At 40.1% G+C, this 17,253-nt stretch overlaps 1 protein-coding gene across 1 annotated transcript in view; it reads left to right on the top strand.

Annotated features, from left to right (window-relative positions):
* The window catches only part of LOC114222341 (beta-galactosidase-1-like protein 3), a 52,938-nt gene that overhangs the window by 8,519 nt on the left and 27,166 nt on the right, over positions 1-17,253 (top strand). The window contains exons 6-9 of the mRNA XM_088017616.1: positions 64-172; positions 3,873-3,965; positions 5,407-5,488; positions 6,439-6,503. Coding sequence (XP_087873742.1) covers positions 64-172; positions 3,873-3,965; positions 5,407-5,488; positions 6,439-6,503 — 349 coding nt within the window. The remainder of the gene's footprint in view (positions 1-63; positions 173-3,872; positions 3,966-5,406; positions 5,489-6,438; positions 6,504-17,253) is intronic.

The raw sequence follows: 17,253 nt of genomic DNA, 5'->3' as shown, positions 1-17,253 counted from the left end.
CCCACTTACCCTCACCTCTACCCTCCCACCTCCGACACTGAGCTTGTCCCCTTTGGCCCCCAGCTGGTTGCTGCAAGACCCCAAGATGATATTGAGAACAACCTACAAGGGCTTTGTTGAAGCAGTTGATAAGTATTTTGACCACCTGATTTCCAGAGTTGTTCCTCTCCAGGTAAAGCAAATTTCCTGTTCCTTCTTTTATTTTTTTTTTAATATTTTATTTATTTATTTGAGAGAGAGACAGAGAGAGCACAAGCAGGGGGAGGGGCAGAGGTGAGGGAGAAGCAGGCTCCCCACTGAGCAGGGAGCCCAATGTGGGACTCAATCCCAGGACCCTGGGATCATGACCTGAGCCAAAGGCAGATGCTTAACCAACTGAGCCACCCAGGCACCCCTCCGGTTCCTTCTTTCTTATCTTTGCTTTAGGAAATTGTTTTTCTGGCTTGTTCACAGAATAGGCCATGCCCAGTCTCTAAGAGAATTGAAGCTGACATTCTTGCAATTTTCAATTCTAGACCCTCGTCTTAAGTACAGCCTTTACCCCAAGGTTTCTAGAGAGACACACATCATACAAGGGACTGACAAAGGGTGTTCATTTGTGGTTGTCATTGTTCTGAATGTACTCGATATTCATTAAGCTCACTGACCTTCATACTGCTTATTTTTACTCTTAAATTATCTTTGTTGTTTTAAATAGTTAATACAGGCCCTTGGTGATAAACCTCAAAAGAATATAAAAGAGTTAATGGTGAAATAATTCTCCCCTCTTACCCTGAGCCAAAGCCATTCAATTTCCTTTTCAGAAGATAATCAATTTTGCCAGATTTTTGTGTGTCTTTCCAGAGATTTCCTACACATATAGAAGCAAGTTATTTATACATACACTTACACATGTGTATGTGTATTTATGCATACTTTTTAATTAAAAAATACACAATTCCCACTGACCTTTTTTTCACTTAAAAATATATTTTTGAAACCCATTCTTTTTAATGTCTGCATAGTATCCCACAATTTGTATATATTGTGATTCATTTAACTAGTACCTCATCACGGACATTTGATTTTTCCAGTTTATGCTATAATGCATAACTTGGCTCATATGTCATTTAGTACCTGTGTGAGGATATTTGCTATTGCTTACATTCCAGTTTGTTTTAGTTTCATAAATGCACAGAGCACAGACCCCATGCATTTTCCTTTCTTCATGGAGTCTCCAGATCTTATGCAAGGTACCCACAGCAACACAGACCAGTCTGTGATAAAAAAGAACGTATACCCTGCAGTCTACAAGGCAGCAATTATTTGGTCATTATGTTTGATTTTTAAAATACAACTCTTTTCCAAAGAAGAGGAGGCACATGGCTATTATTTAAATAAAAATAAATCTTATTTTGAGAGCATATATCTTGATAAAACTTGAGAGGCGATAAAAACCAATTATTAGGTAGTAGACCAATAGCTTATTATCGTAGACTCTTTTTTGGGGGGGAAATATGATGCAGATCTAGCCCTTTGTAACTAATTCTCAATTGTGAATTATGAGTTACTCTTAGAATAATTTTAAAGAAAAGAAACTGCGGATTAGGAATGGAAATAAAGGGAAAGACAGATTAGGAATTATGTCTCTGCAGTACAGCTTTAGGAGAGATGACCAATGCTGCGGGGAAGAAGACATCGTCGTTAGGATTAAACTCTGGGTCTCTTAGGCGGAATTGAGGTACATCTTTCATTAGAAGGGCTAAAAACCATATGTTTCTGGCTGCATTTCTGCCATATAGGGGGGACCAGATGCAGGAGCAAAAATCTCTGAGCCTTAAAACTAGAAAGACTTTGGATGTTTGGCTGGAAGTTCAGGCACAAGTACAAATGCCACATACCATTAGTACAGATGCTGCAAGCAAAGCAAATTTACAAACACCCCACTGAAATTATGAGGTAGGAAATCCTAGGAAACTTTTAAAAAGCAAGGAATTTTAAGTGCAAATGAAATTTAGAGGGCTTATCATTACTAAATTGTTAGTATTTTAAGGTTTTCTATTTGGTTATCTTGTTTTAATTATTACATTTAAGTAATTTTTATTTATTTATTTAAAGATTTTGTTTATTTTTATTTTATTTGAGAGAGAAAAATGAGAGATAGAGAGCACTAGAGGGAAGAGGGTCAGAGGGAGAAGCAGACTCCCTGCTGAGCAGGGAGCCCAATGCGGGACTCGATCCCAGGACTCCAGGATCATGGCCTGAGCCGAAGGCAGTCACTTAACCAATTGAGCCACCCAGGCGCCCCTACATTTAAGTAATTTTTAGAGTGTCTTCACTATTTCACATGGGACTTTCATCCTTCTAACCCTGTTTGTTTTGTAAGGTCAACTGTGAATTTATGATGCAGTTTTTAGAAATCTCACCCTCCAGGTTGGGGAGAAGATATGGTTCAATAATACAAAAATTTTTCTTAATTCATCAGTGTGGAATACTTATGTTCACTCAATGGGTAATTACTGAGCACCTGCTATGCGCCAGGTGCTGTGTAGGAGCTAAGCTTCCAATGGTGAGAAGGACAGACATGGTTCCTGCCCCATGGAGACAAATGACCACTTACAACATGAGGGATAGTTGCTGCAGTGGAAGAAGTGCGGGACAGCCCTCACAGGGTAGCATCAAGGGAGGAAGGGAGGCTCAGGGCATGGCTTTCCAGAAAAAGTAACTTAAACAGTGACCTGAGGCATGGGCAGGCATTAGCAATGGTCAGGAGGATCCAACATGGGTAAGGATCAGAGAGCAAGAGACAGAATGAGGAGTTTGAAGAGCTGGAAGTAGAAAGTAAGGTGGGAAAGAGGCAAAAGATGAGGCTGTAGAGGAAAACCCACCCCACATGCTCACTCTCTTCTGTTCCAACACAGGGGCATGCTCATTCTCTTCTGTCCCATTGTCCGAAAGGGAATACCTCTCTCTAAAATTGGCATTTACTCTATAGGCCATAGGAACCATGTGGGGGGTGGAGTGGTCAGGCTGTCAAGAGCTCACTCTGCCTTCAGTATGGAGAGGCTTCTGCACTACAGTGTGGAAGGACATTGAAAGATTAAGTTAAACAGTGAAAACTTATAATGTCAGTATAATTTCAACTAGGTTACTGTTGATGACAGGTGGCATGATGGCATTGGCAGAATTACCGTGGTGGTTTGAGGGGTGGAGTCGAAGTGAGAAAGCAAAGCAAAAAAACCAAACCAAACCAACCAAAGTGAGAAAGCAGAGAGAACTGAGTGTAGACAAGCAGTAACTCTTTTAAGAAACAGGGCTCTTAAAAAGGGAAGAGCAAGAGAACTGTGGGTGGGCTAATAGTCCTGGGTGCTCTCCCTCTCCGATGTGAGGGTTCCGAATACGTTTCCATGATGCTGGAGGTCAGTTGATTTGGAAGGAGAGGTTGAAAGTACAGAAGGTAGACGGAACAGGGCAGAGAGTAGGAAGCAGGGAGACTCCACGCACAAGTGGTGGCATTATCCTAAGGCAGGAGGGGGAAGGAACACCTCTTTCATTTGCTGGGGAAAGGGGCTAGAGTGGGCAATGAAGCTGGGGAGTTTGTAGGTTTGAGATTCATATTTAAGCAGATAATTAGTATGAGAAATAGAGGGAAAACTGTGGGAGTTGCTTATCTCCAAAGACTAGGGAAGGCAGGACTCTGTGCAACAGCTGAAGTGCCTGGAGGTGATTGAATCCAGGACCTGGGGGAAGAGAGGGAGCACCAAAGGAATATGAGGTAACTACTTGGATCAAAGCTTACCGCACCAGGTGTGTGATCTTAGCAGCAAACTCAGAGAATCCAGCCTTCTCCCACCCGTAGCTTCACATTTCCCCTTGATTTGCTTGTTTCTCAGTACCACAGGGGAGGCCCCGTCATTGCAGTGCAGGTGGAGAATGAATATGGTTCATTTGCCAAGGATAAAGATTACATGCCTTATGTTCAAAAGGTAAGAGACACTTGGTGTGTCCTCGTATTTACATGCTTCCTTCCTCACTCTGTCATTTTTACAGGCATGCATTTTCGAGGCCCTGCTGCATGGGTGACCCTGTGGTAGGTGCTGTGGGGGATGAGACTATGTGAGATCAAGTTCAGTGTCTCTGCGAATCTGCAGTGTTGTCAAGATGTACTCAGATAACTTTATTAAGAGATAAAACATGATGTGGAAAGATTATACCTTTCTCTTGCTATCTCTATGACCCATAATTCTCCTTAAACCTGGGGGCTGGTAAAGTTACATCCATAGTAAATAATGCTTCATGAACTTAATGACAACAGCTCTCGTCCTGTGGCTTTCTGACCTGTAGTGTCAACATTCTTTCTTCTGTTGCCTTTACTCCTCCATGGGGGGCGGGGCATGTCTCAGGCCAGGGAATAACTGCAGTCTTGCCTGGTTGCCTTTCTGATGGCTCAGGACTCTTCCCGTCCCTGATTTCCCACAGTGAAGAAGCTGATGAGTTTCGAGTGTAAACTGGACCTCCTCCCCAGGTTGCTAAGCAGAATGCAGGGTCACATGTTAGCTGTGCCCACACATAGACCCCTGGGAGGGACGACCCAGAAGGCAGTGGGGAAGAGCTGCCTCCTGGGCAAGGAAGAGTGAGCCGGTGACAAGAGGGGGAGGAGGGCAGTGCTGGGCTCCCCGGACATCCTGGCTCCTGCCACACAGCTCTGGCCTCTGGGGCTGGACAGGCTCTGTGAGGGACTCCCCCCTCTAACTTTTCTCAGGGGCATCACATTAGACCCCCTCAAATCAGTCTCATTGAGCTAGCGTTGTTTTTCCTTGACTTTCAAAATTTACTAGCCTACCCCGCCAGGCCTGGACATGGCTTAGTGAATAGGTAAGACACACAGCTGGGGTCCTCTTGCCCTCTGGTCATCTGTCTGCTCCTCAGCCCTTAGTAAATGCAATCTGCAAATTAGATTCCCCCTCCTTCCCTGAAGCCATGACAGACTTTCTTACTTCCTTTGAGTGTCCAGGTAGGACCCAAGTTTTATGAAGTTTATCTGTGATCCCCACAGCCTTGGCTTCTTCCCTTCAAGCACAAAGTGCTTCAAAACCTCTCTTTCTCTTGGATTTAGAGCCTCCCTCAAGTGCTTCCTCATAAAAGTCAGCCTTGGGGTTTTCCCCTTGAGACTGTGACCATGGATGTCAGAGCTCCTAACTCAGCTGCTCTTGTGGTTATCCCTGGGAACAACACAGGCTGGGACAGAGACCAAGTTTCCCCTAATTTACTGAATTGCAGATGGTCAGACTCTAAATTCAAACCTTTCTCTCTGGCTCACACATTGCCCAAGTGAGCCCAAGCTATATTTTTCCCTAATTTCCTTATATGTCCTTCTTCTCATGGGAGCAAGGGAAGTAGGTTCATTTTGTCCAGTTTTCTCAACAGGCCCTGCTGGAAAGAGGGATTGTGGAACTGCTCATGACCTCGGATGATACAGAAAATGTGCTAAAAGGCCACATAAAAGGAGGTACAAATTTAGACTTATTTTAAGGAAGAACTGAGCCTCTTCACCAGCCAATTTGAATCTTGAACCAAGTATATCTCAGATGTCTACATTGGAGTGGACTCCAGAAACTTGATACTGATGAGGACTCAAGGTCCAAGTGAAGAGCTCACACACCAACCCCATCTCTTTCCCTCAGTCATGTTGTCTTTAAACAGAGCTATAACTGAGATCTTCTGGTCTCAGTACACTTTTCCATCTTTCATAATTTTTCCGTGGGCTAAGAATCTGGATTGGTGCTGGGCATGGCTTAGAATCCCGGTCTTCTGCACCAATGTGGAGAGACACATGGAGAAACAGAAGATAGATGTGTGTCAGGAAGATGGCCTAGGCCAAGTTCTAGTCCTGGGATCTTATAGCCAGAAACTCACTGTGGACTCTGAGTAGAGTTCATCCTAGAGAGTGAAGTAACAGAACAGTTCAGACCAGAATCATAAGGTGATGATAGTGAGGGAAATGACCGTGGTATTATCAGCAGCCATTTGGGTCCAAGGGAGTATCTGTCAGGTAGTCCTTAGTTCAAGACCAGTTACTTCCATATATTGCTGTTTTCCCCTCCTTTTTGGTGGCTCTTCCCCTCACTATTATGGTACAGTGAGAAGTGTGCTGAACTTGGGTCAAGAGACTTGTATTCAGTTCCTAGGTCTAATCAAGTTGTATGATCTTGGCTTGTTCTACTTCTCTACACAAAATGTGGTTAATTTCAATTGCCCTTCTTATCTTGCATTGTCCTTGCAAGTGTCCAGTGATGTGAAGACTTATATGGCAGCCCTTTGTACTTTGCAAAGTGGAATATAAGTAGTGTCTCATTATCCTTACTAATTAGCACACTTTCCTTCTGTGTGCCGGGGCCTCCAACTATCCCCTGGTGGCACTGGCACAGTACCTCATGCAGCACCTGTCTCTTTCTATAGTTCTGGCCACCATCAATATGAACACATTTGAGAAGAGTGCTTTCAAGCAGCTTTCCCTCCTGCAGGTAAGGATGTCTTAGAGATGAAGAGTCTTTGCTCCTTTGCCTGCCCAATCCTCCCTAGCCTGTGCAGCTGGTGTTCAATGAGAACAGGCCTGGCAAGGTAACTCCTGCTTCCCTCCACCCCCCAGGGCCTCAACTAGGTTCCAAAGCAATTTGGGGAGTTTATGCCTTTTGTAATGGGGAATGAAGACGAAGTCCTGCTTCCATCACCACTGTTAGTGAAGCACCTCATGGAGATGACTAGAGGGAAGGTGAGGGGATTATGTGGGGTAAATCAAAGGGAGATGATGTTCTTTTTCCTCTGCAAGGACAGAGCTCAGAAGTTGTCTATATACATTGCTGAGAGAGGACTCATACCTAGCTTTGCTGGATTCAGCCTATTTTAGCCAGACTGCAAATTATGGAAGTGAATAACTGTTGTACATGAATTCATTAACAACCATGGATGGAGTAGTTCCTATTTCCTCTCAGTGGGTTGTCCCTTGTGATAGTTTCAAAGATGGACAAATTATGGTCTATGCCTTTGGGGATTATATCCTTTCTTCACAGAACAGCTAGACTGAGCTCTTAAAGACCAAACTGATTATGGTTTCCTCTGCTTAACATACTTTCCTGGGTTTCCTTTGTGCCCAGGATATATCCAAAGCTGGTGCCATGGCTGGCGAGGCCTGGTAGGACCTGATGCAGTCTTCCATTCCACGCTCAGCCCTCACTGCTCTTCTCCCTTAGGTGGGAAAGCCTTCTTCAGTACTGCAAAGTAAGAGGCGCACTGCTCACGTGGCCAGAGTGTCCCGCGGTGCTTCCTCTGCCTTACACCCTCATACACAAGTTTTAATTAAAGAACAAATTAATCTTATTTCCTCTTCTCACTAATTTCTACACATCTTCTGACCTAGTAAATGGAAGGGACTCTGCCAGGGCTGGCTCCATGGCTTTCTATTTTTTTCTTTTTTTTTTTACCAACAGATTCCAAAAAGTTAACTTTGAGCAAAATCAAATGGTATTTGTCTTTATCTGACTTATTTCACTTAGCATAATACCCTCTAGGTCCATCCATTTGTTGCAAAGGGCAAGATTTCATTTATTCTTTTTATGGTTGAGTAATATTCCATGATATATATATATAAATAATCCCTTCTTCCTTATCCATTCATTTATCATTGGACATTTGGGTTGCTTTCACATCTTAGCTATTATAAATAATGCGGCAATAAACATAGGAGTGCATGTATCTTTTCAAATTAGTGTTTTCATTTTCTTTAGGTAAATACCCAGTAGTGGAATCACTGAATCACATGGTACTCCTATTTTTAATTTTTTTGGGGAAACACCATACTGTTTTCCACAGTGGTTGCCCCAATTTACATTCTCCCTGACAGTGTACAGGGTTCCTTTTTTTCCATATCCTCATCAACACTTGTTATTTCTTGTCTTTTTTTTCTTTAAATTTTTTATTGTTATGTTAATCACCATACATTACATCATTAGTTTGTGATGTAGTGTTCCATGATTCATTGTTTGTGCATAACACCCAGTGCTCCACACAGAACGTACCCTCTTTAATACCCATCACCAGGCTAACCCATCCCTAATCCCCCTCCCCTCTAGAACCCTCAGTTTGTTTTTCAGAGTCCATCGTCTCTCATGTTCGTCTCCCCCTCCGATTTACCCCCCTTCCATTCTTCCCTTCCTGCTATCTTCTTCTTTTTTTTTCTTCACATATATTGCATTATTTGTTTCAGAGGTACAGATCTGTGATTCAACAGTCTTGCACAATTCACAGCACTCACCATAGCACATACCCTCCCCAATGTCTATCACCCAGCCACCCCATCCCCACTCCAGCAACCCTCAGTTTGTTTCCTGAGATTAAGAATTCCTCATATCAGTGAGGTCATATGATACATGTCTTTCTCTGATTGACTTATTTCACTCAGCATAACACCCTCCAGTTCCATCCACATCGTTGCAAATGGCAAGATCTCATTCATTTTGATGGCTGCATAATATTCCATTGTGTATATATACCACATCTTCTTTATCCATTCATCTGTTGATAGACATCTTGGCTCTTTCCACAGTTTGGCTATTGTGGACATTGCTGCTATAAACATCGGGGTGCACATAACCCTTTGGATCCCTACATTTGTATCTCTGGGGTAAATACCCAGTAGTGCAATTGCTGGATTGAATGGTAGCTCTAATTTCAACTGTTTGAGGAACCTCCATACTGTTTTCCAGAGTGGTTGCACCAGCTTGCATTCCCACCAACAGTGTAGGAGGGTTCCCCTTTCTCCGCATCCCCACCAACATCTGTCATTCCCTGACTTGTTAATTTTAGCCATTCTGACTGGTGTGAGGTGGTATCTCATTGAGGTTTTGATTTGGATTTCCCTGATGCCGAGCGATGTTGAGCACTTTTTCATTTGTCTGTTGGCCATTTGGATGTCTTCTTTGGAAAAATGTCTGTTCATGTCTTCTGCCCATTTCTTGATTGGATTATTTGTTCTTTGAGTGTTGAGTTTGATAAGTTCTTTATAGATTTTGGATACTAGCCCTTTATCTGATATATCATTTGCAAATATCTTCTCCCATTCTGTCGGTTGTCTTTTGGTTTTGTGGACTGTTTCTTTTGCTGTGCAAAAGCTTTTTATCTTGATGAAATCCCAATAGTTCATTTTTGCCCTTGCTTCCCTTGCCTTTGGCAATGTGTCTAGGAAGAAGTTGCTGTGGCTGAGGTCAAAGAGGTTGCTGCCTGTGTTCTCCTTTAGGATTTTGATGGACTCCTGTTCCACATTGAGGTCTTTCACCCATTTTGAGTCCTTTTTTGTGTGTGGTGTAAGGAAATGGTCCAGTTTCATTCTTCTGCATGTGGCTGTCCAATTTTCCCAACACCATTTGTGGAAGAGACTGTCTTTTTTCCATTGGACATTCTTTCCTGCTTTGTCGAAGATGAGTTGACCATAGAGTTGAGGGTCCATTTCTGGGCTCTCTATTCTGTTCCATTGATCTATGTGTCTGTTTTTGTGCCAGTACCATACTGTCTTGATGATGACAGCTTTGTAATAGAGCTGGAAGTCCGGAATTGTGATGCCGCCAGCTTTGCTTTTCTTTTTCAACATTCCTCTGGCTATTCGGGGTCTTTTCTGGTTCCATACAAATTTTAGGATTATTTGTTCCATTTCTTTGAAAAAAGTGGGTGGTATTTTGATGGGCATTGCATTGAATGTGTAGATTGCTCTAGGTAGCATTGACATCTTCACAGTATTTGTTCTTCCAATCCATGAGCATGGAATGTTTTTCCATTTCTTTGTGTCTTCTTCAATTTCTTTCATGAGTATTTTATAGTTTTCTGAGTACAGATTCTTTGCCTCTTTGGTTAGATTTATTCCTAGGTATCTTATGGTTTTGGGTGCAATTGTAAATGTGGGATCGTCTCCTTAATTTCTCTCTCTTCTGTCTTATTGTTGGTGTATAGGAATGCCACTGATTTCTGTGCATTGATTTCATATCCTGCCACTTTACTGAATTCCTGTATGAGTTCTAACAGTTTTGGGGTGGAGTCTTTTGGGTTTTTCACATAAAGTATCATATCATCTGCAAACAGTGAGAGTTTGACTTCTTCCTTGCCGATTTGGATGCCTTTGATTTCTTTTTGTTGTCTGATTGCTGTGCCTAAGACTTCTAATACTATGTTGAATAGCAGTGGTGATAGTGGACATCCCTGCTGCATTCCTGACCTTAGGGGGAAAGCTCTCAGTTTCTCCCCATTCAAAATGATATTCACTGTAGGTTTTTCCTAGATGGCTTTTATGATATTGAGGTATGTACCCTCTCTCCCTATACTCTGAAAACTTTTGATCAAGAAAGGATGCTGTACTTTGTCAAATGCTTTTTCTGCATCTATTGAGAGGATCATATGATTCTTGTTCTTTCTTTTGTTAATGTATTGTATCACGTTGATTGATTTGTGGATGTTGAACCAACGTTGCAGCCCAGGGATAAATCCCACTTGGTCGTGGTGAATAATCCTTTTAATGTACTGTTGGATCCTATTGGCTAGTATTTTGGTGAGAATTTTTGCATCCATGTTCATCAAGGATATTGGTCTGTAATTCTCCTTTTTGATGGAGTCTTTGGTTTGGGGATCAAGGTAATGGTGGCTTCATAAAATGAGTTTGGAAGTTTTCCTTCGATTTCTATTTTTTGGAACAGTTTCAGGAGAATAGGTATTCATTCTTCTTTAAAAGTTTGGTAGAATTTCCCTTTGAAGCCATCTGGCCCTGGGCCCTTGTTTGTTGGGAGATTTTGGATGACTGCTTCAATTTCCTTAGTGGTTATACATCTGTTCAGGTTTTCTATTTCTTCCTGGTTCAGTTTTGGTAGTTGATACATCTCTAGGAATGCATCCTTTTCTTCCAGATTATCTAATTTGCTCATAGAGTTGCTCATAATCTGTTCTTATAATTGTTTGTATTTCCCTAGTGTTGGTTGTGATCTCTCCTCTTTCATTCATGATTTTGTTGATTTGGGTCATTCCTCTTTTCTTTGTGATAAGTCTGGCCAGGGGTTTATTAATCTTGTTAGTTCTTTCAAAGAACCAGCTCCTAGTTTCGTTAGTCTGTTCTACTGTTCTTTTGGTTTCTATTTCATTGATTTCTGCTCTGATCTTTATGATTTCTCTTCTCCTGCTGGGTTTAGGCTTTATTTGCTGTTTTTTCTCTAGCTCCTTTAGGTGTAGGGTTAGGTTGTATATTTGAGACCTTTCTTTTTCCTTGAGAAAGGCTTGTATTGCTATCTACTTTCCTCTTAGGACTGCCTTTGCTGTATCCCAAAGATTTTGAACAGTTGTGTTTTCATTTTCATTGGTTTCCAGGAATTTTTTTAATTCTTCTTTAATTTCCTGGTTGACCCATGCATTCTTTACTAGGATGCTCTTTAGCCTCCATGTATTTGAGTTCTTTCTGACTTTCCTCTTGTGATTGAGTTCTAGTTTTAAAGCACTGTGGTCTGAACATATGCAGGGAATGATCCCAATCTTTTGGTACCGGTTGAGACCTGATTTGTGACCTAGGATGTGATCTGTTCTGAAGAATGTTCCATGGGCAGTAGAGAAGAATGTGTATTCCGTTGCTTTGGGATGGAATGTTCTGAATACATCTGTGAAGTCCATTTGGTCCAGTGTGTCATTTAAAGACTTTATTTCCTTGTCATGGGTATCCATTTTTTAATGGCTGTAGTAAGTCTTTTTTGTTGTTGTTGTTAGTTCTTTTTCTCTTGTCACTTTTAAAAAATTTTTAAATTATTATTATTTTTTTAATTTAAATTCACTTAGCCAACATATAGTACATCATTAGTTTCAGATGTAGTGTTCAATGATTCATTAGTTGCATATAACACCCAGTGCACATCACATCACATGCCCTCCTTAATGCCCATCAGCCTGTTATGCCATCCCCCCACTCACCTGTCCTTCCACACCCTGAGGAAGTTTGTTTCCCAGAGTCAAGAGTCATGGTTTTTCTCCCTCTCTGATTTCTTCAGTTTTCCCTCCCTTCCCTTATGATCCTCTGCACTGTTTCTTATGTTCCACATATGAGTGAAACCATATGATAACTGTCTTTCTCTGATTGTCACTTTTTTAAAAAGCAGCTTTGTTGAAATATAATTTATACACCATAAAATTCACCCATTGTCAGTATACAATCCAAGATGTAGAGTTTTACAACCACGGCCATAATCTAAAGAGTTTCCCCACACTCATTTGTGGTAAATCCCCTGCCCCGTCTCCAGCCCTAGGCAAACACTGATCTGCTTTTCATCTCTATAAACTTGCTTTTTCTAGACATTTCATATAAATGGAATCATGCACTATCTTGTCTTTTGTATCTGGTTTCTTTCAGGCAGCTTGATGTTTTTGAGGTTCCTCTGTACTACAGCATGAATCAGCAGTTCATTCCTTTTGATAGCCGAGTAGATAACGTTCTTGTATCCTATGTCTAAAGTCATAGCCAAAGCCAAAGATCATGCAGTTTTTCTCTTATGTCCTTCTTTCGTACACTAATATGGTTAAACATGGGTTTTGAAAGTTGATCCAGGCTTGTATTCCTGGTATTAATTCTACTCGTTTGTGATGCATTATTGTTTTATATTCCACTGGATTCAATTTCTTCATATCTTATTGAGGAGTTTTACTTCCATGTTCATGAGGGATATTGGTCTTTGGTTTTCTTTTCTTATAATGTCTTTATTTTAGAATCAGGGTAACACTGGCCTCATAAAATGAGTTTGGAGGTATTTCCTCCTTTTCTATTTTCTGGAAGAGGTTGTATAGAATCCATAGCATTTCTTACTTAATGTTTGGTAAAATTCACCAATGAAACCATCTGGACCTGAAGTTTTCTTTTTAAAAAGACTTTTAACTAGAAGTTAATGTCTCTAATAGATGTAGCATAATTTAGATTATTTCTTGTTGAGCAAGCTTTGGTAGTTTGTGTCTTTTAAGGATTTATTCTATTCTATTTCATCTAAGTTTATGAATTCATGGGCACAGAGTTGTTTGTAATATTCTGTTGATATCCTTGTAATGTCTTTATTGTCAGTGGTGGTGGCCCTTCTTTCATTCCGATATTGGTAAGTTTGTGTCTTCTCTCTTTTTATCTCAGTCATTGTGACTAGAAGTTTAACAGTTTTATCGATCTTTTCAGAGAATTAGCTTTTGGCTTTTTTTTTTTTTTTTTTTTGCTTTATTTTCTTCTTGTTCTCTATTTCATTGATTTCTTCTCTGATCTTTAGCATTTTGTATTTTGCTTCCTTTGGACTGAATCGGCTCTACTTTTTCTAGGTTGTTTGTTTGTTTGTTTGGTGGAAGCTTAGATTACTGACTTGAGAATTTTTTCTTTTCTAATATGAGCATTTATGGCTACAAAATTTCCCTGAATGCACTGTGTGATATGCTGTATTTTCATTTTCAAAAATGTTTCAAAAAATGTTCAAAACATTTTAAAATTTCCCTTGAGAATTCATCTTTATTCTATGTATCAGAAGTATGTTGCTTAATTTTTGAATCCTTGGGGATTTTCCAGGTATTATTCTGTTGTTGATTTCTAGTTTAATACCATTAAAGTCCAAGAATATACTTTGCATGATTTCTGTTCTTTTACATTTTTTAAGTTTTGTTTTATGACTCATAAGATGGTCAGTTTGGTGAATGTTCCATGTACACTTGAGAAGATGTGTATTTTGCATTTGTTTTTAAATTTCCGTTAGCTTAAGTTGATTGTTGGTACTGTTCAGGTAATCTCTATTCTTACTGATTTTCTACTTACTTATTCTATCAATTATTAAGAGAAGAGTGTTGATATCTCTAAATATAATTGTGGATTTATTTATTTGTCATTTCAGATCTATCCGCTTTTATCTTTGTGTATTTTGAACCACTGTTTTTAGGTATGTGCACATTTAGAATTGTTGTATTTTCTTGGAGAATTCATCCCTTTATCATTATGTAATGACCATCTTCCTTGTTTTGAAGTCTACTTTGACTGATATAAATAGAGCTATTCCAGCTTTCTTTTGGTTAGTGGTTTGCATGATGTATTTTTCTTTATTCTTTTACTTTTTACCTTTCTTTTTCTTTAAGATTTTATTTATTTATTTGAGAGAGAGAGCATGAGCAGGGCAGAGGGGCAGAGGAAGAGGGAGAAGCAGGTTTCCCCCTGAGCAGGGAGCCAGACTCAGGGCTTGATCCCAGGACCCTAGGATCCTAACCTGAGCTGTTAACTGACTGAGCCGCCGAGGTGCCCCAATTTTTACCTTTCTTTAAGTATTCATATTTAAAGTGGATTTCTTGTAGACCGCATATAATTATGTATTACTTTTTAAAATATTTAATCTGACAGTTTTTGTCTCTTAGCTGATGTAGTTAGATAATTCACATTTAAAGTGATTATTGATATAGTTGGATTAAAATCTAGCATCTTGCTAATTCTTTTCTATTTTTCCACTTGTTATGTTTCTTTTCTCTTCTTTTTTTCCCTTCTCTTGAATTAATTGAGCATTTTTTATGATTATATTTTATCTCCTCTATGGACTAAAAACTTTTCTCAGGGTTTAAAGTTTTAGGTGTTGCCCAAGGATTTAAAATGTACATGTTAAATTAATCTGAAAGTACTTTCAAATACTGAACTGCTTCACATGTAGTATCTTATGCATATCTTATATGCGCTATCTTATAATAGTATATTCCTAAATTCTCATTTTAAAGATGCTATTCTATTGTGTTGGGTTATTTTGTTGTTTTGTTTCGTTTTGGCTTTCATGGTTTCTGATGATAAGTCTATATTAATTCTTGCCTGTGGCTTTTGTAGGTGATTTGTCTTTTTTCTCTGACTGCCTTTAGAATTTTCTCATTGTCTTTGGTTTTCAGAAGCTTAAGTATAATATACTTGGGTGTGGTTTGTTTCTTAGAGTTTATCCTGCTTGATGTTCCACAGATTGGATCTATGGTTTGGTGTCTGTAATTAATTTTAGAAAATTCTCAGCCATTACTTATTCAAGAATTTCCTCTCTTCTCTCTCTCTTCTTCTGGAGGTCCAATTACATGTACATAAGATCATTTGATATTGTCTCACACTGCTTGGTTGGTGGTTTTTTTTTTTTCTACTCTTTTACTCTTTATTTTTTAGTTTGGTTAATTTCTTTTGACTTCTCTTTAAGTACACTGATTTAGTCCTCTCCTCCATTGAGTCTACTGGTGAGCTCAGTGAAAGACTTCTTTATTTCTATTACTGTGTTCTTGATTTCTAGTTTTTCATTCACTTCCTATAGCTTCCATCTGTCAACTAAAGTTATCCATCTGATTTTGCATGGTGTCCACCTCTTCTATTGCAAACTTTATCATATTAATCATAGTTATTTTAAATTCCATATTTAATTACAACATCTGTCTTATCTGAGACTGTTCTTGATTATTGCTTTATCTCTTTGAAATGTGTTTTTTCCTTGCCATTTTGTAGGGCTCATAGTTTTGTTTTGTTTTTAAATGAAAACTGAACATCTTGTGTGGGACATAGATACTATCTTGGAGGTAAGCATGCCTTTCTTTCTGCTAGCCTTTTAATGTGGGGGGTTTGTGTCAATCTAGTCAGGAGTTGGGCTGAATTTGAGGTTTCTTGTTGCTAAAGTTATCCTCCTTGAACCACAGCCTTCAAATTCCTCTAGAATATCTCATGTCTAGTGTGAGGGCTAGTTTTTCAGAGGTATTTTCTCTATGTCTGGACTCCTCTTGGCTTCCGTTCTTCCTGCTTTGCATTGCACCCCAAGAGAGTCTGTCTTTCCCACCTCTCCCAGCTATATTATATGTCATTTATACTCTATACTGGTTAGCCTCATGGTGAGGGAGGAAATGCATTCCCTGATGTTATAATTAAGCCTCAGTCTTAGGCAAGCACTGTGTGCCTGGGTCTGAGGGGTAGGCCTTTCAAGGCTCCTGTTTCTTTGCTAGCTGTATTTCCAGGCCCAGCACAGGTTCTTGCTCCTCTCCCAATGGTAGTGTTTTGTTTTGTTGGTTTTTCCCTGCTCTGTTTCTCAGAAGCAGTAGGTTTCTATGAGCGTCCTAAGGTGACAGCTTTTGTTTTTCCTGTCTCTGCAGATTAAGTCTTTTGTTCCCTAGAAGAGAGGAGTATGGGAGATTTGGCAGAGGCTGCCGCTTCCCTTCCCCAGCCAGTATTGGGAAGGAAGCCAAAGTACCTCAGGCCTGTTGGCTTAAACAGTATTTATCTTCTCACAGTTCTGGAGGCTAGAATCCGAGATTAAGGTGTCAAAAGGGTTTGTTTCTTCTGAGGCTTCTCTCCTCAGCTGACTTCTCTGGGCATCTTCACAAGGTTCTCCTTGTGTGTGTGTCTGTATCCTAATCTCTTCTTAAAAGGGTACTAGTGATATTGGATTAGGGTCCACCCTGATAATCTCATTTAAACTTAATTAACTGTTTAAATACCCTTTTCCCGAATATAGTCATATTCTGAGATACTGGGGCTTAGGACTTCCAGTATAAATGTGGGGAGGCCCCACAATTCAGCCCATAACTTTCCACCTTCACCCAAATTTAGGTCCTTCTTGCATGCAAAATATATTAACCCCAGGCCTGCAACCTCAAAGTCCAACTTTTTTTTTTTTTTTATTCCAGCATCAACTCTGAGTCCAAAGTCTCATCTCATACAGGTAGAGATGAGACTCCGGGTATGATTCATCCTAGGCAAAATGCTTCTTTAGGTTTGAACCTGTGAAACCAGGCAACAAGTTATCTGCTTCCAAAATACAATGTAGGATAGGCACAGGATAGACAATCTCATTCAAAAAGGGAGAAATTGGAAAGCAGAAAGGGGTCGTGGGTGGCAAGCAAGTCCAAAACCTTGTAGGGCAAATTCCATTAGATTTGAGGCCTCAGAATAATAATTAAACTTTATGGCTTAATAATAATTCCCTGTTCTCTATGTTTACCAGGGTGGGCTTCCCTTTCAGGCCCACCAGGTGACAGCTCCGTAACCTCAGCCCTGGGCATTGGCTGTGACTCCTCTGGGACCTAGAAAAAGATGACACAGCCCCATCTGCTGGGCTTTTGTGTCTACAGTAGTAGTGGTAGCCTGCTGACTTCTCAATCACCTTCAGCGTCATTCCTCTTTTTTCTTGAAGGATAATGTATATTTGCAGCCTGATAGCTCTATTGGCCCATCCTGTAGAATCCCAGAAGTCC

The sequence above is a fragment of the Eumetopias jubatus genome, unplaced genomic scaffold, assembly GCF_037043125.1.
Source record: "Eumetopias jubatus isolate StellerSeaLion01/CBP00866 unplaced genomic scaffold, mEumJub1_p1.0 scaffold_13, whole genome shotgun sequence".
Lineage (NCBI taxonomy): Eukaryota > Metazoa > Chordata > Mammalia > Carnivora > Otariidae > Eumetopias > Eumetopias jubatus.
Note: the sequence above shows the minus strand (reverse complement) of the source record. Positions and strands in the feature narration are given on the sequence as shown.